General features: G+C 40.3%; 1 protein-coding gene and 1 long non-coding RNA gene across 3 annotated transcripts in view; one reads left to right on the forward strand and one right to left on the reverse strand.

Annotated features, from left to right (window-relative positions):
* The window catches only part of LOC136265378 (uncharacterized), a 100,597-nt gene extending 81,296 nt beyond the window's left edge, over positions 1 to 19,301 (forward strand). Inside the window, exon 5 of the long non-coding RNA XR_010705486.1 lies at positions 18,903 to 19,301. This is a non-coding gene — a long non-coding RNA (uncharacterized lncRNA). The remainder of the gene's footprint in view (positions 1 to 18,902) is intronic.
* The window catches only part of LOC136265345 (uncharacterized), a 103,558-nt gene extending 79,464 nt beyond the window's left edge, over positions 1 to 24,094 (reverse strand). For both annotated transcript variants that reach the window (XM_066060142.1, XM_066060143.1), the window contains exons 1-4: positions 23,783 to 24,094; positions 23,021 to 23,733; positions 12,279 to 12,479; positions 6,290 to 7,123 (exon numbers count right to left, since the gene is read on the reverse strand). In XM_066060142.1, coding sequence (XP_065916214.1) covers positions 6,290 to 7,123; positions 12,279 to 12,479; positions 23,021 to 23,733; positions 23,783 to 24,032 — 1,998 coding nt within the window. In that variant the 5' untranslated portion in view covers positions 24,033 to 24,094. The remainder of the gene's footprint in view (positions 1 to 6,289; positions 7,124 to 12,278; positions 12,480 to 23,020; positions 23,734 to 23,782) is intronic.
* Between the last annotated feature and the right edge of the window lie 1,288 nt (positions 24,095 to 25,382).

Consider the following 25,382-nt stretch of genomic DNA (forward strand, 5'->3'; position numbering starts at 1 on the left):
CCAGATCACGAGATGCAGAATTGGGTACGATTCGGTCCGCCCTCTTCTCACAATTACTAACAAACCTTTCCACAACACTGTGGATGTTCACTGCTTTGGGATTTGTGATCAATCTGCCCAAGAGTATAACCAGTCCTACTTAGCAGATAGAGTTCTTAGGTTTTGTCATAGACACCATAACAATGACAATAGTGTTGCCTGTTCACAAAGTGGAGGCCATACAGAAGGAAGCCTGTTGCCTTCTAGAATTGGAGACAGTACAGACGAGGACTCTAGCCTGTTTCATAGGCACCTTAGTAGCCACCAAGCCAGCAGTTTCTCTGGCTCCTCTTCACTTTCGCGCCCTACGAGACCTGAAAGACCAGGCTCTCCACCAGCAGCAGACATCATATCAGTCATGGGTGCAGCTGTCCTCGGAAGCCAGAATCGATTTGCAGTGGTGGAAGACTCAACTTCCCAATCACCGCTCCACACCATTCTTGAGCCCGAAGCCTTCATAATGATAGAAACCAATGCCTCCAAGCAAGGTTGGGGGGGAGTGTGCAAGGGAATGAGGACCGGTGGGAAGTGGACTGTAACAGAATCACAGCATCATGTCAATTACCTCGAACTGAAAGCAGCCTTTTTGGCACTTCAGTCCTTTGTGAGGGACAAGAGCAATGTTTGTATCCTGATAAGGATGGACAACCGGACAGCCATCACATATGTAAACAAACTGGGAGGCCTCAGACTGTCCCACCTCTGTCGACTAGCCTTGGAACTCTGGGATTGGTGTCAAATACGCAAGATTACACCACATACAGAATACTTGCCTGGCAAAGAGAACTGTCGTGCCGACTGGGAATCTCGCCACCACCAAGACAACAGCGATTGGCAGCTGTCCCCAGTCATCTTCAGTGTCCTGTACAGCTTACTTGGTCCCTTCAATGTCGACCTGTTTGCCAGCAGAACCAATACCCATTTACATGTATACTACAGCTGGAAGCCAGATCCAGCAGCCAAGACAGTGGACGCCTTTTCGGTTTCTTGGGCTCAAGATCGCCCATACCTTTTCCCATCATTCAGTATGATAGGGAAAGCCTTGACAAAGATACACCTAGAGAGAGTGGAGTATGCTTGTCTAATAGCACCTGCTTGGCCAGGCTAGGTATGGTATCCACAGCTTTTGAAGATGCTGATGAAAGCACCAATCCTGCTCCCTGTGCAGGAGGACTTGATTCTGAACCCAGTTCAGGCTCCACATCCCCTGATAATCAGTGTTGGGAGTAACGCGCTACTTATGTAACGCGTTACGTAATATTATTACTTTTGTGGTAACAAAGTAATGTAACGAAATACACTATAAAAACAGGTAATATAACTCAAGTTACTTTACTTGCAAATGTAACGCATTACCTAAGTAATATAGTTGCTGTAACGAATCTAATATTACGTAATATTATTACTAAAAGTAACGAAGTTACTAAACTCGTTAGTAACCCACTGAGTAACGCCTAGCCACAACGAAGTAATGAAGCCTACTAAGTGAGGCTTATTCACCAGCTACTTACTTATATCAAGACTTGCACATTGTCCAACAACGCAATCGTGTCACGTGATAAGGTGGTAGTTTCACACGTGACAGCTTAAGGCTATGGACACAAAGTAATATAATATGTAATATTATTACAGTTACTTTATTTTATGGGTAATATGTAACTGTAACTAAATAGTTCAGCTGCAAGTAATATGTAATATGTAACTAGTTACTTTTAAAAAGTAACTTGCCCAACACTGCTGATAATGCAGGACCGACTACCCTTAGCCGTATGGCCTATCTCAGGCAGGGATACTCCATGCAGGGATTTTCTCAGAGAGTTACCAACATGCTCCTCCAATCTTGGAGATCACACACGCATTCAGCTTACAGCTCAGCCTGGAAAAAGTGGTGTTGCTGGTGTGTTAGAAGACAAGCAGATCCACTTTCAGCTTCTTTAGCAGATATACTTGAGTTTTTGACAGATAATTTTGAGTTGGGTTTCCAGTATCGTACCCTAAATACCCTTCGCTCAGCCATCTCTATGACTCATGCTAGGTTAGATAACTGCACAGTGGGAACCCATCCTATGGTTACTAGACTTCTGAAAGGCATGTTTAATGCCAGGCCACCATTGCCCTGTTACTCCCATTCTTGGGAGGTAACGCCTATAATAGATTTCCTCAGGGGTCCGTCAGACCAACTCTCTTTACTCCAGCTTAGTAAGAAGGTAGTGACCCTAATGGCTTTGTGTAATTCAGACCGGTGTTCTGACTTGGCTGCCCTGGACAGGGACTACATGAGGTGGACCTCATCAGGTGTACAATTCTCTGTGGTTCAGCTGACCAAAACTAGAAGATCAGGTCCTCCAAGGACAGTCTCTTTTGCTTTATTACAGGATGATAACGATATATGCCCAGTGACTAATTTACGCCGGTACATTGAGATGACATCTCCTCAGGTGGACACAATGAGCTCCCCTAAGCCTGTGTTTGTTACATCCAAGAAACCCTTTAGAAGGGAACGCTCTGCTACTATAGGGTACTGGATAAAGGACACCCTCAAGGCAGCAGGAGTAGACACAGAGAGGTTTACAGCGCACTCCACCAGAGGTGCCAGTACATCATGTGCTATGGCCAAGGGAGTACCAATCGCCGAGATTCTGAAAGTAGCCAATTGGTCATCCTCCAGTACTTTTGAGAGATTTTACCACTGACAGCCAGATGTGTCAGCATTTGCCAGAGCAGTGCTTCATGATAGTAGGTATGTCATCAATTTGTTGTGTGTGCTTTAAACGTACCACTAGTTAGCACTGTACCTTATATCCGGAACCTCCGAAATGCAATTCACAGATTCCCTGAGGGCACGGTCCGTAAGTGGAGGATGGATTGTATGAGGAGGTGGAGGATACAAGGTACAGTGTGTTCCCTCCCATGTAGACTGTCAGTCACATACATTCCCTCCCTTTTTTGTAGCTCTTGCAATGAAGAGGAGGAGTTAAATGATACCTAGCTGAGCAACACTTGGACAGATACTAAATCATGAGTTTTATTATTGTTACCTTAGGCATGTATGCATTCTTTCTTTTAGAAATCATTGATAATTATCATTGTAATTATCATTATCATTGATTTAGTAGCTTCTAAGGTAAGACTTACTCCAGAAGTATAATTTTGAACCCCTCTTAGTAATTCTTGGATATGATTAGCTATTCCCCTTGCTCTTTCCATCTTTTCATGTATATAAAATGCAACTGCACCTGTACTACAGCTTCTAGAAGCTTCCTAGCTTGCTCATTGTAAAATTTTGGAGGGGGGTGCTTCAGCCCCCCAAGCACCCCCCTAAATCCGCCCTTGCAATGCCTATACCAAATTTTGATGGTCTGTGGTGCATAATTTTGAAGATACTTACTGAGAAAGGAGATCATGTAGCTAGTCAGGGTGTGCTCCGTATAACAGTAATCATGCTATAGCAGCTGGTGGCGTTCGCCAGGGAGTTATCCAGAGCTAATAGTTTAAAGCATGAATAATGTTAATTAGCTAGTTAGTTACATCAACAACATTAGCTGGGTAGTCTGACAACTTGTCCTGTTAGTCCACTGATACACTTTGCTGTAGTCTATAAATTTCCGTGTTTGTTCACTCATTACTGCATATATGCTGTCCAATTAACTTTGTACGGCTGTCCTTAATTGGTTCAGTGTTACCTTAATTATATTTGTGACCAGATCTGTAAGAATCCCATATGTTTGTACAAGCCTAATTTTACAGTAGAAAGCAATAAATGCAATGGGTGAAATATTTACAAAATAGAAAAAAATCTGTAAAATTTTGAATGTTTGTTTCATTATCAAGGAAGGTGATAACAGCAAAACTATGGTAGCATTGGGTTCACCAAAGCAAGAGGAGTTTGATAATCTTTGTTTTGATTTAGTGCTTCCAAAGGGAAAGAAGATATGAGCATTAGTTTGCCTTACATTGGACAAGCGGTTTATTATTTTTTCTCAGGCCTGGAAGACAAAATTTACCCAGCAATGGATTTGCCTGTTTATGGAGAATCCGATGGTGTAAGTTGCATCTTGGTAGTGGACTGTATTCAAAAGTTATGACCTTTTTTATTTAAGCACCTGTAGTTTATTTTGTATTGCCACCATACAAATCGATTTTTCTGTTGTTACCACTTTGTAGTGCTGTAGCTTCAAAACTTTGTGGCTTCTAGAGCTGAAGCTTGCCATTCCCTTGGCTATCTGGATAAAGAAAATGGAATTCTTGCAGATCCAGTCACATTTATATATCAGCATAACATTGTATTCCATTATGAATGTACATTTGACTGCTCTATTAGAGTATCTTGATCTTTATAAAGACTTTTCTCCCTTACTCCACTTTTGAGAAATTACTGTTAGCTACATACATGTAAGTTTCTATTACACTGCCTTTCCCTGCTGTTCCCATTTATTCTATACATTTGTGTTGTCAAACTGTACTGTGGGAAAGTCTGGTGTTGCTCACAAGTTACTAAAATTTCTAGAGGGGTTTGTGGAATCCCAGAAATATATCCCTGACCTGTATTGTAGTCTAACATACTAAAGGTTTGTAAAATAATACACCCTAATTGTGTACCTATACAACTCTTGAAAATATTATTTCATAGTGAAAACACAAACTTCGGTGTACTGTAACATTGGATAACAATTCTATCAAGGGTGACATATTTGAAGTGTGCTATATAATGTTGAGGTGTGCTTGCCCAACACCTCTGCTCATTTTGACAGTCTGGCTAGATGGGAACTTCACCCTCTAACTGATTGTAGTTGTATTGACATTGCAGCAGGCCAGTCTGTGGCCTTTACCATCATCAAGTTACACTTGTCTGAAGGCAAGTCAGGCCATAGATATTTGAGTACAGGGATTAGAAACGAGCACACGCCCTGAAACACTCCGCTTGTGGTGAGTTCATGAGGCCCAAATAGTGTCTTCTGCTCTGGACTACTTTCTATGAGCGTGGAGTATTTCATGACAATCTCTTTATGTTTTACAAGTACTAGGCAAACTTGTGTTGTGGGTTTTGCCGCCATCAATCATTTTAATCTCAGTTGACATGATTTTTTGTGTACCTGTTGTGTTCATGGTAAGTTCACTTTCGACTAGCAAACAATGCCATAGTAACCCTGAAGTAACATAGTTTTGCATGGTGTACTTCATTTTATTATTCCGCTTGGTAAATGCCCTTTGGCAGTCTCATCTCGATTCTTTAAAATACTACTCCATGATTTATCAACTTCAACACAAGTGCTGTTGTGCGAGAAGCATCTTTCAGTGGTATTGTGCAAAACTTCATAGTATTGCGAAGACTTCAGCACTATTTCCCCAGTGGAACTAGACTTCTGTTCTTCGTAACAGGTAGACAAAAAACGGAGGTACCCGTTTGTGATTGAAATCGTAAATGGCGGTAAAAACCACCCAAGACAATTAAATAACAGAAGTCGTCTTACAGTTGATTTCAACCTCCTTGTGGTATTGTAGACTCGTATATCAACTACAATACCACAAGGAGGTTGAAATCAACTGTAAGACGACTAAACCACAAACTGCCATCGTGTCTGCATGGATTTAATCAATACCGAGGAGTGCTTCAACCGCAATCAATGGTAGATATACACGGTGTGTGCTCGGTTGCCTATACCTTCTCTCGCAAATCTATGGTCAGGCAAGTCAGTCAGGTAGGCAGAAAATTTCACAAAATAAAAATTTTGTAGTAACATTTTTGGAAGCATTTTGGGTCACGTTAACAATAAGGTATGTTGGGCTTAGTTATACCTAACCAATACTGCCAAGGTGCCATGAAGGTATTGTGAGGCTGGTGATATTTTTGGCAAGAAGTACCCAAAGCTTGATGATCCCTAATATACAGTACTATCACACTGTATGATAGCTACCTGTTTATTTGATACACTAGTGGGATACCTAAAATGTAGCTCTTGGCAAAACAGGTTACATCCTGGATCTGACTTGGATAGCTGTCTTGGTCAGTGGGTCATTCAGCTCATCAATATACTGACCCAGTTTCAACCCTGTTATAGTAGTAGACTGGAAATACATGTCATATACTATGATGTATTTTATGATTTGTGTATTACAGTACATGTAGTAAAGGAGGCCAGGTACCAGTTCTAGTGTTATTGTTATAAGAACAATGGTATAGCAGTAGCTTCATGTAATGGTTTATACTGTGTTTAAAAAACAAACATTATATTAACCTGTGTCTACTGACCTTCAAACGTTGATTCTCTGCCCTCAATTGTACATTCTCCTCTTTGTAGCCATTATTCTCCACCTTGAGGCCATCAACCTCTACCTTGAGACCATCAACCTCCACCTTGAAGCCACTATTCTCCACCTTGAGGCCACTATTCTCCACCTTGAGGCCATCAACCTCCACCTTGAGGCCACTATTCTCCACCTTGAGGCCGCTATTCTCCACCTTGAGGCCATCAACCTCTACCGTGAGGCCATCAACCTCCACCTTGAGGCCACTATTCTCCACCTTGAAGCCATTATTCTCCACCTTGAGGCCATCAACCTCTACCGTGAGGCCATCAACCTCCACCTTGAGGCCACTATTCTCCACCTTGAGGCCGCTATTCTCCACCTTGAGGCCATCAACCTCTACCGTGAGGCCATCAACCTCCACCTTGAGGCCACTATTCTCCACCTTGAAGCCATTATTCTCCACCTTGAGGCCATCAACCTCTACCGTGAGGCCATCAACCTCCACCTTGAGGCCACTATTCTCCACCTTGAGGCCACTATTCTCCACCTTGAGGCCATCAACCTCTACCGTGAGGCCATCAACCTCCACCTTGAGGCCACTATTCTCCACCTTGAGGCCACTATTCTCCACCTTGAGTCCATCAACCTCTACCGTGAGGCCATCAACCTCCACCTTGAGGCCACTATTTTCCACCTTGAGGCCATCAACCTCTACCTTGAGGCCATTATTCTCCACCTTGAGGCCATCAATCTCAGTCATAAGTACACCATTCTCTCCCCTCAGCTCCTCATTACTTATTGTCATCTCCTCCAGTTGAGTGGTCAGTGAAGTCACCTGTACAGTAACAATGTACAAATGTTGATAGTACACATCAGATAAGATGTAATGTCTTAAAATTTCATAGTTGTGCTTAATACAATAAGTATTTCAAAAAATTGGAAATTTCAACTAGAGTAGGGACCATAGCACATCGATAAAAAGTACTGAAACAAGTTGGAGTAGTGCACGATGTTAAATCACAGTAAAACAATAATAAGTGTTGTATCCCTACTGTGCTCCAAGATACCATAATGAAAATGTACAGTAGGGATATAACACTTCTTATTGTTTTACTGTGATTTAATATCGTGCACTACTCCAGCTTGTTTCAGTACTTTTTATCATTCTGTTATGGTCCCTACTCTAGTTATAAATTCCAAATTTTTTGAAATACTTGTTTGTTAACTTTTTTTGTAAATAATATTATTAAGACTGGTGATGCATACTGCATTTGAAATGGCACCGCGTGCCCCAGCTATATCGTCTGAAAGTGAAGGATCCATTACACTTCGTTGTCAGCTATGTTCAATCCGTTACACAGCAATACAAATCAAGAGCTGTTTTAAAAACACCTCTGCAATGGAAGTAGCCACTATGAAAAATACGGACGATTTTTTGCAACAAAGGGAAGCCAGCCATCACGTGCTACCACCAAATCGACATTTTTCGCTGTCAGTAAAGATGAATGGGACACAAAGGAGGACACTGGTAAGTCCATTAGTGATGCACCGATACCACTTTTTCACTACTGATCCGATACCGATACATTTGAGGCCAGAAATGGCTGATACCGATCCGATACCGATACTTTGCCCCACAGGCATTTCTCACAAGAAACAGCTAGTGATTTAGCTTACTAAACTCATTTTACTAATCCCATCAACTGCAGTTTGCTGGTTTTGTGGCTATCAGTTACGCGAAGATAAGTTTATGGCGTCAATGAATCTTTCGTGGCTTACTTCAGTTTCCACTGTACTAATAGAGGGTTTGCACGTGAAAAGTATTGTGGCGCGAATTATAAAAATGCTTAATAACCGTTGCTAGTCTGACATTTATGAGTTTACTTTTCAATGGCACGCAATGGGGCGGATGCACATATTTCGTCACCACGTTTTTAAAATACTAGCACTAAGTTGGACAAGCGCATTATCAATTTTTCGTCGATTAGTCGTGAACCCTAACACTTTGTACAATTTCAACGACGGCTATTCTAGTTTATACAAGTGACTAACCTAGCGAACGTGTTCCATTCTACACTGAACCATTAAGATCGGCTGTAGCCTTCACTCACTTACCTGACAAATGTCTGACAAGCAGCGGTTGTTAAGCATTTTATGAAAATACGTCATAACGCATCACGCGTGCAATCCCTCTATAATGCTAGTAGCTGGGGAATTCATGGCTTATATCAACTTTTGCTCAACGTCATTCAATGCTCTATGTACGCCGCCATTTTGATAAGTAATTAAATGGCGTCATTTAAAGTATTGGTTGGTATTGGGCATTTTTAACTTTACCGATACAAGTCCGATACTGCCAAAATATGGCCGATACCGATACTAGTATTGGTATCGGTGCATCACTAAAGTCCATGAAGAATGCATTGTATGCACTGCAGTATGCTAAAAGGCACCTCTTGGGCTGAAGCGACGTAGAACAGTGAAAAAATCAAGTCCGTAGCCTTAGCCATTAGCAAGTTACGCTTGTCTGAAGGCATCAAGCAGTCAGTCAGCCAGGCAGTCCGTAGAAAATTCTGTTGAATAAAAAATTCTTAAAATTCCATAGCAACCTGTTGAAAGCGTTTTGGGTTGATCTGAAAGCTTGTTTGGGGTTAGTTTTACCTCACCAATACTGCCTTATCGTCGTCTGGGAAAATTGAGGCTATTTTTTGGGTGATGTTATTTTGTGGACCATGTCTACTCCTTTGTGGTCCCTACTATACACTACTATCGTAGGGTATTATATAGACATGGTGGACCCAGAATGGGTTTGATTTGGAATTTCTTCGGGTAGAGCACCTCGTCTGATTTCAAATTTGAGTCATATCAGCTTAGCCATCATTAAGATACACGCCTTCAAAGTTTGTATTATTTTCTTCTTAATCTTCTTCATTCACACACTCTAGATTATCTGAATAACTCGCACGTACTAATTTTGTTGCTGTACTTCATTTTGGAGGCAGTAAAATCACATTTACAATCTTACTAGTGTTTTTAAAAACACAAAAGTGATTTGTTGTTCCTGCAGGGTAAACAGCTTGATGAAACTACTTGAAAATCAGCCGGTACATGAAGTAACTAATGTAGTGTAAAACTTTTGTAGTTAGGAAGAATGGTCATGAGGTTATGTAATAGCCAACCAGTAGTAACAGACACAATCTAGTTTCATAAATAAATCAATACTATTTTTGTTACTCCTACCAGACACACAGCTAAGCTGAAAATTGTAATGTAAGTAGATTAATCATCCAGTAGAGAGTGCAGCTATGTGACAAGTCTCCCTGTAAAGAATTCAACTGATACCAGTTGCCCTGTAGGGGATTTCATCTACATTACTAGTCACTCAGTAGGGAGTGTAGCTACATCAAGTCACCCTGTAGAGAGTTTATCTGTATTACAAGTCATTTAGTAGAGACTCCAAGCTCAAGAGTTTAGCTGTGTAACAAGTCACCCTTCATTACAAGTCACCCTTCATTACAAGTCACCCTGTAGACTGTTGAGCTACATTAGAAGTCACCCTGTAGAGAGTTGAGCTACATCACAAGTCACCCTATAGAGAGTTCAGCTACGTTAAAAGTTACCCTGTAGAGAGTAGAGCTGAAATGGATATTCTAACTATCCGGATATCCTAGCTATTCGGATATCTGGATAGTATTTGGCATCTGGATAGACTGAAAAAATAAAATGAATATTATGTAATGAGCAATAATTTGTCACAGAATTGTCACAGAAACGTACAATGGCCAATACTCACAAGTGAAGAAGTGGTGTTTGGGAATACTTTGATGAGACTATAGACTGTGAGGAGGGAGGCAGTGATGAAAGGGCTTTGAAGAAAAAGATACCCTACAAGTTATGTGATACACAACTTTCTGACGGAGGAGACACGAGTAATTTAAAGAGTCATCTACAGGCAAAGCATCCACTAGAATACGAGTGATTAGTGAACAGTGAGGGTGATAAGAAGAAACAACAACCAAAACAAAGTGTTCTGGATCATGGCACCTTACGAATTTGTAGTATGCAGTGGGCAGCTGCTATAACTGAGAGAGTTGCCACTTTTGTTGTGCTTGATTTGTGGCCTTTAAGAGTGGTCGAAGGTGCTGAGTTCAAGCAACTAATGAACTACATTGAGCCTGTATATGTAGTGCCATCACACACACATATTACATCTATTTGTTGTAAAATGTTTCATGCCATTAAGGAAGAGCTATCCAGCAGTCTTGAAAGTACTCCTAGTGTAACATTGATAACTGATATCTGGACAAGTAGAACAGTTCAAGTTTACAACACAGTTACTGTCCACTTGCTTACTGAAAACTGGATGCTAGACAGTAAAGTGCTGATAACTTGTGAAATGACAGAACTACATACTGGTGTTCACATTGCTTAAAGTTTGAGAGAAATAGCAAAGGATTGGAATATTGACAATAAGGTGGTTGCTGTGGTGCATGACAATGCATCCAACATGGTGCTCGATTTGGTTGAAGATTGGGGCAGTTTACCTTGTTTTGGACACACACTTCAGCTTGCAGTCAATGCTGAGTTAGAGATACACAGTATTAGTAGGTTAACTGGAGTTTGTAAAAAATTGTTGCACACTTCAAGCACAGTGTTGTGGCAATGACACCACTACATGAACAACAGGGAGCACTGAACCTTCCTCAACACAGTCTCCTACAAGAAGTCTCTACCTACTTTATGTATGAGCGACTAGTTGAACAATGATGGGCTGTGTATGGAGTAATTCATGATGATAAAATAACACCACCTAATAAAAGATACTTGGATCTAACATCTGACCAATGGGACCTGCATGCCTTCACAATTACTGGTAGTACTTAAGACTCTACAGGTAGCTACAAAAGCTTTGTCTTTAGAGCAAAATGTATCATCATTATTGATCTATCCAGTTATTCATGGACTGATAAACTGTCACCTGAAGGCTGATACCACTGATCTGCCAACCATTAAAAGGTTTAAAGAAACTGTGATATCACAACTAGAAAATTGCTTTTCTTTTGATCCTGAAAACATAGCAATTCTTGCAGTTGCAGTTGATCCAAGATACAAAGATTTGGACTTTATGAAGAGTGAAGAGAGGGAAGAAGTTAAGAAAGTTTTATTGGAAAAGATAGCAATGATTGAAGAGAGTTGTGAAGCTGAGATGACTACAAGGTCTATTAGAGAAGAAACAGAAGAGCCAAATGCAAAAAAAGAAGAAAAACAAGAAGGAAACAGCTATGTCATTTTTATTGGGAACTGCTACTAACTCTATATGCTCTACAGATGAAGACAAGTCAGGAAAGGCTGAACTTGAATGATTTAAAAGAGAACCACAGCTACACCATGATGAATGTGCACATTATCGATCTATCGTTTGAGACACACTCCTTTAACGCTAGCTGTATTTCAGTGACCACACACCTTCAGTTGGAAGGCTGATTTGAGATACTTAAACAATCGATTGAAACCATGATGACCACACCCCCTTTTGGGTAAGTGCACATCTTTGCAGGCTGACTTGAGGTACTCTAATATAGCAGTCACCCTAATAGAACAGTCACATATTTATAGCTAGCTGTATGCCTTAACAAAATACTGAACAAACTAGTACATTAAAAATTATAAATTTAAAAATGAAGTAGGGATCCAAGTGATAAAAAGTAGTGAAACAAGAGATGAACAATGGTAGCTATTACAGCATAGCTCGGTGGGAAATCCCTACTTTGGCATTGAACACAAAAATTGCTATACCATGCCAAAGTAGGGATTTCCCACCGAGCTATGCTGTAATAGCTACCATTGTTCATCTCTTGTTTCGCTACTTTTTATCACTTGGATCCCTACTTCATTTTTAAATTTATAATTTTAATGTATAGCAGTAGCTTCATGTAATGGTTTATACTGTGTTTAAAAAACAAACATTATATTAACCTGTGTCTACTGACCTTCAAACGTTGATTCTCTGCCCTCAGTTGTGCATTCTCCTCTTTGTAGCCATTATTCTCCACCTTGAGGCCATCAACCTCTACTTTGAGGCCATCAACCTCCACCTTGAGGCCATCATTTTCAGTCTTGAGAACACCAACCTCTCCCCTCAGCTCCTCATTACTTATTGTCATCTCCAGTTGGGTGGTCAGTGAAGTCACCTGTACAGTAACAATGTACAAATGATTCTCCTGTTGATAGTACGCATCACAAAAGATGTAATGTCTTAAAATTTCATAGTTGTGCTTAATACAAGTAGCTAAAGTCTTTGAGCAGGCTGTAGGACCAGGTGTCCTACAGACCTTCAGCACTTGTGCTGTAAAGCATTAATAAATAAATAAATAATAATAATAAACAAGTATTTCAAAAAAATTGGAATTTTCAACTAGAGTAGGGACCATAGCACATCGATAAAAAGTGCTGCAGCAAGCTCGAGTAGTGCACGATGTTAAATCACAGTAAAACAATAAGAAGTGTTGTATCCCTGCTGTGCTCAAGATACCATAATAGAAATGCACAGTAGGGATATAACACTTCTTATTGTTTTACTGTGATTTAATATCGTGCACTACTCCAGCTTGTTTCAGTACTTTTTATTGTTGTGTTATGGTCCCTACTGTAGTTATAAATTCCAAATTTTTTGAAATACTTGTTTGTTAACTTTTTCGTAAATAATATTATTAAGATTGGTGACGCATACTGCATTTGAATGGCACCACGTGCCCAGCTATATCGTCTGAAAAGTGAAGGATCCATTACGCTTTGTTGTCAGCTATGTTCAACCCATTACACAGCAGTACAAATCAAGAGCTGCTCGAAAAGCATCTCTGCAACCCATGCATACCGAAAGGGTTGGTGCCACGTGCCCAGTTATATAAATTATTGTCTGAAAAGTGAAATATCCATTATGCTTTGTTGTTGGCTATGTTCAACCCGTTACACAGCAGTACGAATCAAAAACTGTTTTAAAAACACCTCTGCAATCGAAGTAGCCACTATGAAAAATATGCACGATTTTCACAACAAAGGGAAGCCGGCCATCACATGCTACCACCATATCAACACTTTTCACTGTCAGCAAAGATGAATGGGACACAAAGGAGGACACTAGTAAGTCCATGAATAATGTACTGTTGTATTGCGGTATGCTAAAAGGCACCTCTTGGGCTGAAGCAACGTTGAACAGTGAAAAAAATCAAGCCCATAGCCTTAGCCATTAGCAAGTTACGCTTGTCTGAAGGCATCAGGCAGTCAGTCAGCCAGGCGGTTAGTAGAAAATTCCGTTGAATAAAATTTCTTAATATTCCGTAGCAACTTGTTGAAAGCATTTCGGGTTGATCTGAAAGCTTGTTTGGGCTTAGTTTTATCTAACCAATACTGCCTCATCGTCGTCTGGGAAAACTGAGGCTATTTTTTGGGTGATGGTATTTTTTGGGCCACGCCTACTCCTTTGTGGTACCTACTATACACTACTATTGTAGTGTATGAGATAGAAATGGTGGACGCAGAATGGGACTTATTTTTGATTTGGAATTTCTTCGGGTAGAGCACCTCACCTGATTCAAATTTGAGTCATATCAGCTTAGCCATCATTAAGATACATGCCTTCAAAGTTTGTATTATTTTCTTCTTAATCTTCTTCATTCACACACTCTAGATTATCTGAATAACTCGCACGTACTAATTTTGTTGCTGTACTTCATTTTGGAGGCAGTAAAAACACATTTACAATCTTACTAGTGTTTTTAAAAACACAAAAGTGATTTGTTGTGCCTACAGGGTAAACAGCTTGATGAAATTACTTGAAAATCAGCCGGTACATGAAGTAACTAATGTAGTGCAAAACTTTTGTAGTTAGGAAGAATGGTCATGAGGTTACGTAATAGCCAACCAGTAGTAACAGACACAATCTAGTTTCATAAATAAATCAATACTATTTTTGTTACTCCTATCAGACACCGCTAAGCTGAAAATTGTAATGTAAGTAGATTAATCATCCAGTAGAGAGTGCAGCTATGTGACAAGTCTCCCTGTAAAGATTTCAGCTGATACGAGTTACCCTGTAGGGGATTTCATCTACATTACTAGTCACTCGGTAGGGAGTGTAGCTGCATCAAGTCACCCTGTAGAGAGTTTATCTGTATTACAAGTCATTTAATAGAGACTTCAGCTTGAGATTTTAGCTGTGTAACAAGTTACCCTTCATTACAAGTCACCCTGTAGACTGTTGAGCTACATTAGAAGTCACCCTGTAGAGAGTTCAGCTACATTACAAGTCACCCTGTAGAGAGTTTGGCTACATTTCAAGTCACCCTGTAGAGGTTTGAGCTACATTACAAGTCATCCTGTAGAGAGTTGAGCTACATTACAAGTCACCCTGTAGAGAGTTGAGCTACATTACAAGTCACCCTGTAGAGAGTTGAGCTACATTACAAGTCACCCTGTAGAGAGTTCGGCTACATTACAAGTCACCCTGTAAAGAGGTCAGTTACATTACAAGTCACCCTGTAGAGAGTTCGGCTACATTACAAGTCACCCTGTAGAGAGGTCAGCTACATTACAAGTAATTTAGTAGAGGGTTCAACTAAAGAGTTCAGCTACATTACAAGTCACCCTGTAGAGAGTTGAGCTACATTACAAGTAACCCTGTAGAAAGTTCAGTTACATTACAAGTCACCCTGTAGAGAGTTCAGCTACATTACACGTTACCCTGTAGAGAGTTGAGCTGCATTAGAAGTCACCCTATAGAGACAGTACAAGTTACCCTGTAGAGAGTTGAGCTACATTAGAAGTCACCCTGCAGAGAGTTGAGCTACATCACAAGTCGCCCTGTAGAGAGTTCAGCTACATTACAAGTCACCCTGTAGAGAGTTCAGCTATGTTAAAAGTTACCCTGTAAAGGGTAGAGCTGAACGGATATCCTAGCTATCCGGATATCTGGATAGTATTTGGCATCCGGATAGACTGAAAAAATAAAATGGATATTACGTAATGTGCAATAAATTGTCACAGAAACATACACTGGCCAATACTCACAAGTGAAGAAGTGGTGTTTGGGAATACTTTGATGAGACTATAGACTGTGAGGAGGGAGACAGTGATGAAAGGGCTTAGAAGAAAAAGATACCCTACAAGTTTTGTGATATACAACTTTCTGACGGAGGAAGAATGAGTAATTTAAAGAGTCATCTACAGGCAAAGCATCTACTAGAATACGAGTGATTAGTGAACAGTGAGAGTGATAAGAAGAAACAACAACCAAAACAAAGTGTTCTGGATCATGGCACCTTACAAACTTGTAGTACGTAACTGGCAGCTGCTATAACTAAGAGAGATGCTACTTTTGTTGTGCTTGTTTTGTGGCCTTTAAGAGTGGTCGAAGGTGCTGGGTTCAAGCAACTAATGAACTACATTGAGCCTGTATATGTAGTGCCATCACACACACGTTACATCTATTTGTCATAAAAAGTTTCATGCCATTAAGGAAGAGCTATCCAGTGATCTTGAAAGTACTCCTAGTGTAACATTGACAACTGATATCTGGACAAGTAGAACAGTTCAAGTTTACAACACAGTTACTGTCCACTTTCTTACTGAAAACTGGATGCTAGACAGTAAAGTGCTGATAACTTGTGAAATGACAGAACTACATACTGGTGTTCACATTGCTCAAAGTTTGAGAGAAATAGCAAAGGATTGGAATATTGACAATAAGGTGGTTGCTGCGGTCCAACATGGTGCTCGATTTGGTTGAAGATTGGGGCAGTTTACCTTGTTTTGGACACACACTTCAGCTTGCAGTCAATGCTGAGTTAGAGATACACAGTATTAGTAGGTTAACTGGAGTTTGTAAAAAAATTGCTGCACACTTCAAGCACAGTGTTGTGGCAATGACACCACTACATGAACAACAGGCAGTACTGAACCTTCCTCAGTACAGTCTCCTACAAGAAGTCTCTACCTACTTTATGTATGAGTGACTAGTTGAACAATGATGGGCTGTGTATGGAGTAATTCATGATGATAAAGTAACACCACCTGATAAAAGATACTTGGATCTAACATCTGACCAATGGGACCTGCATGCCTTCACAATTACTGGTAGTACTTAAGACTCTACAGGTAGCTACAAAAGCTTTGTCTTTAGAGCGAAATGTATCATCCTCGTTGATCTATCCATTTATTCATGTCTGATAAACTGTCACCTGAAGGCTGATACCACTGATCTGCCAACCATTAAAAGGTTTAAAGAAACTGTGATATCACAACTAGAAAATTGCTTTTCTTTTGATCCTGAAAACATAGCAATTCTTGCAGCTGCAGTTGATCCAAGATACAAAGATTTGGACTTTATGAAGAGTGAAGAGAGGGAAGAAGTTAAGAAAATTTTATTGGAAAAGATAGCAATGATTGAAGAGAGTTGTGAAGCTGAGATGACTACAAGGTCTATTAGAGAAGAAACAGAAGAGCCAAATGCAAAAAAAGAAGAAAAACAAGAAGGAAACAGCTATGTCATTTTTATTGGGAACTGCTACTAACTCTACATGCTCTACAGACGAAGACAAGTCAGGAAAGGCTGACCTTGAATGATTTAAAAGAGAACCACAGCTACACCATGATGAATGTGCATTATTATGGTGGAGATCGAACCAAGAGCAGTTTCCTATAATAGCAGAAGTAGCCCATAAACTGCTGTGTGTACCTGCAACTTCGGTTCCATCAGAAAGGATCTTTTCCACTGCTGGACAGGTTTGATTGTTAGTAACCTTAGGAGCTGCCTGAAACCAGAAAACACTGACATGTTAATTTTTTAAAACAAAACTTAAAGTCATGTTCATTATAAACTGTAACAAGTGTGTGGAATAAGTTGATTGACAAGTTTATTTTGAAATAAAAGACAAGTTTCTTTAATAAAGATTTTTAATTATGCAATCAACTATCCGTAGGATATCCGGATAAAATCTGTTCAGGATATCTGGATATCTGAAATTACTATCCGTTTCAGCTCTAGTAGAGAGTTCAGCTATGATCACCCTGTGGAGGCTATCATCCTGGGAAGTGTTACCTATTAGCTGTAACACATGGTATTGGGGTTTTGCCTGATCGATATGTACGACATGCATGGAGGACATACATATCAGGCAAAGCTCTCATACCCATATTACAGATAATATTATAAAACCAGTGAACAGTTTATACTAGTTAAAGCACTGCCACAAGAAATCTGGAAAAAAATAGCACGAGGGCGTGGGCGAGAGACTAATACAGTACGAGGCGAAGCCAAGTGCTGTGTTAGGTTCGAGACCATATCCGAGTGCTATTTTTTTCCATATTGCATGAGCAATGGCGGTGCTTTAACTGGTTTATTGTACTAAAGTAGTGGCTGCGAAGAGTGGGGGTGATGCCAAGTGGCAGGAGGTAAGTGTCTATTCGCGTAAGTTCGAGACCGTTTGTATTGCAGTGATTAAATATTCAAAATATTATTCATACTCGTTCATACTGCACCAGACTAGCTAGCTACGTAGCTTTAATTAATTTGAGCTGCCGAGAGCGACAGTAAGTGGCCAACTGCTTCTTTCTCAATTGACACCTGGCTTAATTCCCATGAGTAAGTTACCCTGAAAGCCATTCTTAGCGAATGCAGTTAGCGAAGGAACAGAGCACATGGCGTTATCAACACTACAAAATGACTCCTGTCCACGTTGTAAAGCCAGGTGGAACACGATAAGTTAATTCGCTCCAGTTTCCTTCGTGGTATCGTTCCCAGCGCCACACCATGGCTTCTAAATGCACTCTCATCTGCTAAACACGATAGCAAGCCTCTCTATAACACAGTCATAGACTTACTCGTGGGAATTAAGCCAGGCCTCAACCGCAGTTTGCCACTTAACTGTCGCTCTCGGCAGCTCAAATCAATTAAAGCTACGTAGCTAGCTAGCTTCATCACGTTGGTGCTCTGACGCTGGTGCAGTATGAACAAGTATGAATAATGTTAATCACTGCACTGAATACACACGATCTCGAGCTTACGCAGATTGGCACTCACCTCCTGCTACTTGGCGTCACCCTTACTCTTCGCAGCCACTACTTCAGCACAATAAACCAGTTAAAGCACCACCATTGCTCGTGCAATATGGAAAAAATAGCACTCGGGCATGGTCTCGAACCTAATACAGCACTCGGCTTTGCCTCGGGCTGTATTAGTCTCTCGCCCACGCCCTCGTGCTATTTTTTCCATATTGCACTCGCGGCGGTGCTTTAACTAGTATATAAAATTATCATGGATGTGATAGTGCAGTAAAAGTTTGGAACTACAGCCAGACCAATGTACTGAAGATCAGCACTTCAACATTCGTAAACCCAGTCTGGGTGCTTTAAGCTCCACCAGTTGTACACCAAACAGCTGTTATCGTGGCTTTTATTTTAACTACATTTTGACAAGTGTATGTGTTGGTGTAGTATACAATAAACTGGTACTATACAAATACCACACAAAGTAGTGTTATGTTTTGTGTGTAATTATTAATGAACACATCATTATATTTAGTGGATAATTATTGTGTATTATATTTGATGTTGTGTAGGGTTGTGGTTGTGTCAACAAGTAGAAGAGTGTGAGTAGGAGATGATGTAACGTTAAGTCATCATCATCTTGATTCAGGTGTATCTGTGGTGTGCACTTAATGGAGATGGACTAAGATGTTCAATCATGACTTGGATAGTGACTGTAGTTGTCAGAAGAAAATGTTCTCTCCATAATTGTATTGTTATGACTGTCATTGTGGAAATTGAATTACAAAGTGTACACCTCAGTGATCAACTTGTAAAATGACAAGAAGGTAGCTATAATAATTTCTCAGTGTGAAGATGGGAGTGGGAGTTAGTTAACACTTCAAGGGGTGTAATTTTGATCATCAAAGTTTAAAGTCATCAGTTTGCAATATTTAGTACATGTGTATGATGCTTGTCTCAACATCTTACAAGCTCAAAGCAAAGTTTAGTTTCCTATGCCCAAAGTCAGTATTTGGTCACAACTAGCAGTATCACTTCTAGCTCTTGGAACTATCTTGAAAATTATTATACTGTTCTATAACAGTAGAGTATATATACAAGTATTTTACTTGACTTCTATATTAGAATGTATGTAGATTGTTCTATTAGAGTAAATCAATCTGGGACTAGGTCCTGTATTCTTACATTATAGGTAGTTCTCACTTTCTCACCTGTGATATTAACTGCAGAAAAATCTGTTTCATGAGTTTTTTATACTGCTACACCTTGCCAAGCAGCTAACAAGGTATACTATAGGTATGCTTCATATACCCTCAATTGTGTAGTGTGTGTTTGTGTCCGTGTGCGCGCGCGTGTGTGTGTGTCCCCGTGTGTGTATCCCCGTGTATAGTATGTGTGCGTGTGTCCATGTGTGTGTGTGTGTCCATGTGTGTGTGTAGTATGTGTGTGTGTCCATGTGTGTGTGTGTAGTGTGTGTGTGTTTTACGTGTGTGTCTATGTGTGAGTGTGTGTGTCTATGTGTGTAGTGTGTGTCCGTCTGTGTTTAGTGCGTGTGTGTCTATGAGTGTGTGTGTGTATGTGTGTATGTGTGTTTGCGTGTGTGTCTGTTTGTGTGTGTGTCAGTGTGTGTGTGTGTGTGTGTGTGTGTGTGTGTATCCATGTGTATGTTTGTTTGCGTGTGTGTGCAGTATGTGTGTGTGTGCAGTATGTGTGTGTGTGGTATGTGTGTGTGTAGTGTGTATATGTGTCCATGTGTGTATGTTTTGCGTGTGTGTCCATTTGTGTGTGTAGTGTGTGAGTGTGTGTGTCTGTGTGTGCCTGTCTGTGTGTGCCTGTCTGTGTTTAGTGTGTATGTGTGTGTGTGTCTATGAGTGTGTAGTGTGTGAGTGTGTGTGTCTGCGTGTGTGTCTCTGTGTGTAGTGTGTGCCTGTCTGTGTTTAGTGTGTGTGTGTATCCGTGTGTGTGTATGTTTGTGTGTGTGTAGTGTGCATGTATGTGTGTTTGCGTGTGTGTGTATGTTTGTTTGCGTGTGTGTGTAGTATGTGTGTGTGTGTGCGTCCGTGTGTGTGTATGTTTGTTTGCATTTGTGTGTAGTATGTGTGTGTGTGTGTGTGTGTTAGTGCATCCGTGTGTGTGTGTGTGCTTGCGTGTGTGTGTAACTGTGTATGTGTGTAGTGTCCATGTGTGTGTGTTTGCGTTTGTGTCCATCTGTGTGTGTAGTGTGTCCTTGTGTGTGTGTAGTGTATGTCTCTGTGTGTAGTGTGTGTCTGTCTGTGTCCGTGTTTGTGTGTAGTGTGTGTGTATCCGTGTTTGTGTGTGTATGTTAGTGTGTGTGTGTGTTAGTGTTGCACCGATATGGGATTATTCCGATAACCGATATTGGATAATATTTTCAAGCCGATAAAGGTAGCCGATCCGATATAGCACAGCATGTCTATCTTGTGGCAATTTTTACTAGAAGTTTGACTATAAAGGGTAAATTTAACTTGTTTATAGCAGCAGTATTGCTATAACAACAGCTGACAGTGCAATGAAGCAGTAATAACAATGTTTTAATGCAGGAATACGCAACTCGATGCATTTATAAACATGACGAGCATGTATTTCTAAATACATACATGACATCTGTATCTGCTGCTTTTTTCATCATGGCGCTGATCCGATACCGATATACAAAAAACACAGCCGATACATAGTTTTTCCGATAACCGATCTGATTATCGGTGCAACACTGTCTGTGTGTGTGTGTGTGTGTGTGTTCGTGTGTGTGTGTTCGTGTGTGTGTGTGTAGTGTAGTATGTGTGTCTGTCCGTGTGTGTGTTAAATAAAGCTTTAACAATAATAATAACACTAGCTAATTTAATAATAACTAATGTGTACCATATTTACTCAATTTGTGCCCCAAGGGTACTATCCTATTTTGTCCAAAAATAAGGATAAAACCCTTTGAATAGTGGTGTACTGCAGTATTATTCAAGGCTGTGCTACTAATATTTTCAACTAGCCACTACTATAACTATTCTACATTATGGTTTTATACAACAATCACAACACATTGCTACTTACTTCTTCTATACAAGACCTTTCTTTCATTTAACACAACCATGTCACGCCTCATGCTACGTGGTCAATTTACTAATCCAGAATTTTTATTATGTGACAGCCGTTTAACAGGAAAATTCCTTCCTTAAATTGAGATGGAGATTAATAAGGTATGAGAGTACTAGTAAAGAGTAATTACTGAAGTATAGCATGGTACTATTTGAGGGTGTGGTACAATTAAAATAATTTACAGAGCAAGGACAAAGACATTCAAATAGTACCACACTGTGGTATGTGGTACTATTTGAGGGTGTAGCACAAATCGAGTAAATACGGTATGCAGCATAGCCAAGTGGCTATAGCATCGACCTAATAATTGCAAAGTTCTAGGTTCAATACCCGGTTATGCCAATTTGGTGTTGTTCCTTGAGCAAGAAACTTTACTCAAATTGCTCCAGTCTACCCAGCTGTACATTGTGGACGTGGTCCATCAACTGGGGAAGCAACCCATCCAGCTATGTACCTGGGGAAGCTAATGCCCAACTCCTCATCTGATTTAGCAGGATTGGAGTTATTGTGTAACTTTGAGTTGTGTGACCTCTCTTTGTGAGACCTGGACAGTCCTGCTGGTTACTGGTCCTGCCCATGGTAGATTTGCCTGAGTAAAGTACAGGCATCCCAGTGCTGGCAGTAATAGCTGTGTTTGGTATGCCTGATGTAGGCTCTTTGTTTTGCTTTGCTTTGTGTGGTAAAAATTATCTACTACCACTATAGTTCATGAATTAAATTACCATGACCAATTTTTCTGAAACAGTTGTTGAACATTCAGAGATGTAATTGAGTGATTATTAAAATACCACAGATTACTTCAACATTACAGTTTTAGTATTGGCTTCATCAAATTAGGATTTTTTGGCCTCATGGTCACACCCCTATTCTGATGCTTTTGTACTATCTGGGAATACAATGGGAGGGAAATTCCTACATTGATGCAGCTTTCTTGTCGGCATATGATAAAACCTAGACTAAAAAGTTCAAGACAAATAACCTAACAAAACAAAGAAGATGGTTTGAACAGGACCTCCCAAGCACTGCTAACCTCTGTATTGTGGTACTGCTGGCTACCCGTCTCTACATCTATTAGTTTCTACCTTATGAAATGCATGTACTTGAAAATGAGTGTGATCTGCACACCTGTAAAATACACTACCAGATAACCACACCATGAAATATGGTACCTATATTTATCCATGAATAGTAAATGATCTCCATAAAAATGTTTAAGCACCTAACTGTATGCTCTTCAAAATCAAGCCTTTTATATAGCCCTGCCATTATTGAGTTATGTTTGTCTGAAGGCAGCAGTTAGCCGTCAGTAGAAAATTTCATTGAATAAATTCTGTAAAAAAATTGTAGCAATCTATTGGAAGCATTTGAGGTCATACCAAAGGTACTTTTGGGCTTGGTTATACCTAACCAATACTGCCAAGGTGCTAGGATGGTATTGTGAAGCTGGTTTTTACCTGATTTTGGCCAGAAAAACCTAAACCTCCATGATCCCTAATATACAGTATTATATATTGTACTGTATGATATGTAGAAACCTTACTAGCTCTCATTCTACTAACATGTAACAACTTTCACAAACCTGTTGTTGTTGAGATGATGACTGACCAGATACCTCAGCCCACCATACTATGGGACTCATCCCATCACGACTAGTCTGATGACTACATACATTTTTTTCCCTCTTGATTTCCAATGAGACCTCCATCACTGAAGGACGTTTCTTGGGGTTGTCACTCAAACATGATGTCACTAGTGGCACTAAGCCTGCAGCCCCTCCAGTAAACATGTCGAGGTATGTCTGACGCCTTGTTCCCTCTGAAGCCACTTCCCATTTATCAGTGTCACTATTGAGCAGTAGTTTATCAGTTGGTTTAGGCCACTGTTGGGTAATGACATTAAGAGCCACTCCTCCGTAGGAAAATACATCCAATGAAGGACCATAAACTGGCTTCTGAGCAAGTGCCTCGGGTGGCATAAAATCTGGTGTTCCAGGGATTTTAGTCATTGTCATTTTACTGTCAGTCTGCATCACTTTAGCAACACCCAGGTCAGTGATCTTGGCTTCAAGATGGCCTCCCAGTAATATGTTATTTGGGGTGAGGTCACGGTGTACGATTGGAGGATTCCTGCTATGGAGGTACCTTAGACCGAGGCACACTTCATCCAATATGGATAGTTTGACATTCAGTGGTATATTGGTGTAGTTCTCCACCAGACCCCTCAGGCTATGTTGCATCTTCTCCATTACCATAGCAGGTAATCTGTACTGGTCACGAGCCGGATAGTACACCCCTATGGTGAACAGCTATAGCGAGGTCATGTGACAAGTACAATATCATACCTAGAAACTGAACGATACACGGATGACGAATGGTACTCCAAATTTGACACTCGTTAAGAAAATCAGTTGTAATCTTACGGCGCCCTTCAGCTTGAGACAATTCCAACAACACCGAGTGTACCTCCTTGGCGGCGCACAGTGTTCCTTGATAGTCGACCTCAAACACTCTCCCATAAGCACCGCGACCAATTTCCTTTCCCGTGGGATTCACGCCATGGAGAATAAGATCAGTGGTATCTCTAGCAGCCATCAATTATCTTTAACTCTTACAAAACAAAGAAGGGCGTGGCTGGCGTTGTACAAACATAAGCAAATTACGCGCAGCACACGTGATATTGGATAGCGCTGCGCTAGACTACTTTACTTTTTTTTGTTGCTAGCTAACTCGGTTGCTAATATCCTAAGTGCTCCAAACATTGATCTGATGATTTGATCCAAGAAAACACAGAAGGCATGGATTGCTGTGCAGGTCGCAAAGGACTATATTTAAGTTCATTTGTAATTGTTTATTATGTACTGTTTTACCGACCAACGATGTGTCTAGAGCTCCCGCAGCCGGAGGTGGTTTGCCAATGCTACAGCTCCGTCAGTTCATCACGTGCCATAGATATTAAACGGGGCGCAGTATCAGTAGCCTTTAGCACCAATAGTGCTGCGTACTTTCAGTTGAAGACCACCAATACTTCGTACTTGAGGCCAGCTTGATCCACTGAAGTGGAAGAAAGTACCGGAATAAAGCGGAGGACTGAAAAGTGACTAGTTTTCTACAGGGGAGAAAGTGCCCACTGGATTTTTTAAGTCAATGTTTTAAGTGTTATAGGTACTCCTCATGAACAATGAAGTGTGGTGATCCACTTCAAATTAGCTACTGATCGTCATCATTAGTAACTACTCATGCAGTGCAAGTTGAAAAGTCTGGTCAACAAATCTTTTATTATTTTATTTATTATTAACACTTTACAGTGACCAGCACTGAAGGTCTACAGTAACATGTTCCTCTGAATGTAGAGGGAGCTTGCATGGTTAAATAGCTGCCAGACTAATTATCAAGCTAGGCTGAATCGTGGTCATTGGGTGAAGCCAGATTATAGTATACTACTATAGAGTTTGATGTATCAGCGTTGCTGCTATAAGACTATTCTCAAAACAAGAATTTTAAGCCTTTCAAGATTACATTTGAGGGTACTTTTGCTGGTTGAGCGTGCTATTTTAAAGGTCAACCTGCCTTAGAGACTTTTAAAGCTTGAAATTGAATTTAAGGACAAGTGAAAGTTAATGTGTTACTTTAAAAACAGGCTTAATTTTAAGACACTTGGGCTCTTGGATATCAAACTTAATAGTCAGTTCAGTACTACAAGTGTGAAAGTTAATGTGTTGTGTGTACGCAGTTTTAACCTGGGAAATATTTACATATTAGCTAGACTGTCTCAAGATCGAACTGATCTGCATACAGTGTAATTGTCACTCACAATTTAAGGGGTGTATCTGAGATTTTGGGAAGGGTATTACATTTTCATATTATAACATCAAGTTGCAGCTCTCTAACATGGAACAATTTCAAGTACTGTTCAAGTTCCCCTGTAGTCAAAAGATCAACATT

The sequence above is a fragment of the Dysidea avara genome, chromosome 9 (genome assembly GCF_963678975.1).
Source record: "Dysidea avara chromosome 9, odDysAvar1.4, whole genome shotgun sequence".
NCBI classification, from domain to species: domain Eukaryota; kingdom Metazoa; phylum Porifera; class Demospongiae; order Dictyoceratida; family Dysideidae; genus Dysidea; species Dysidea avara.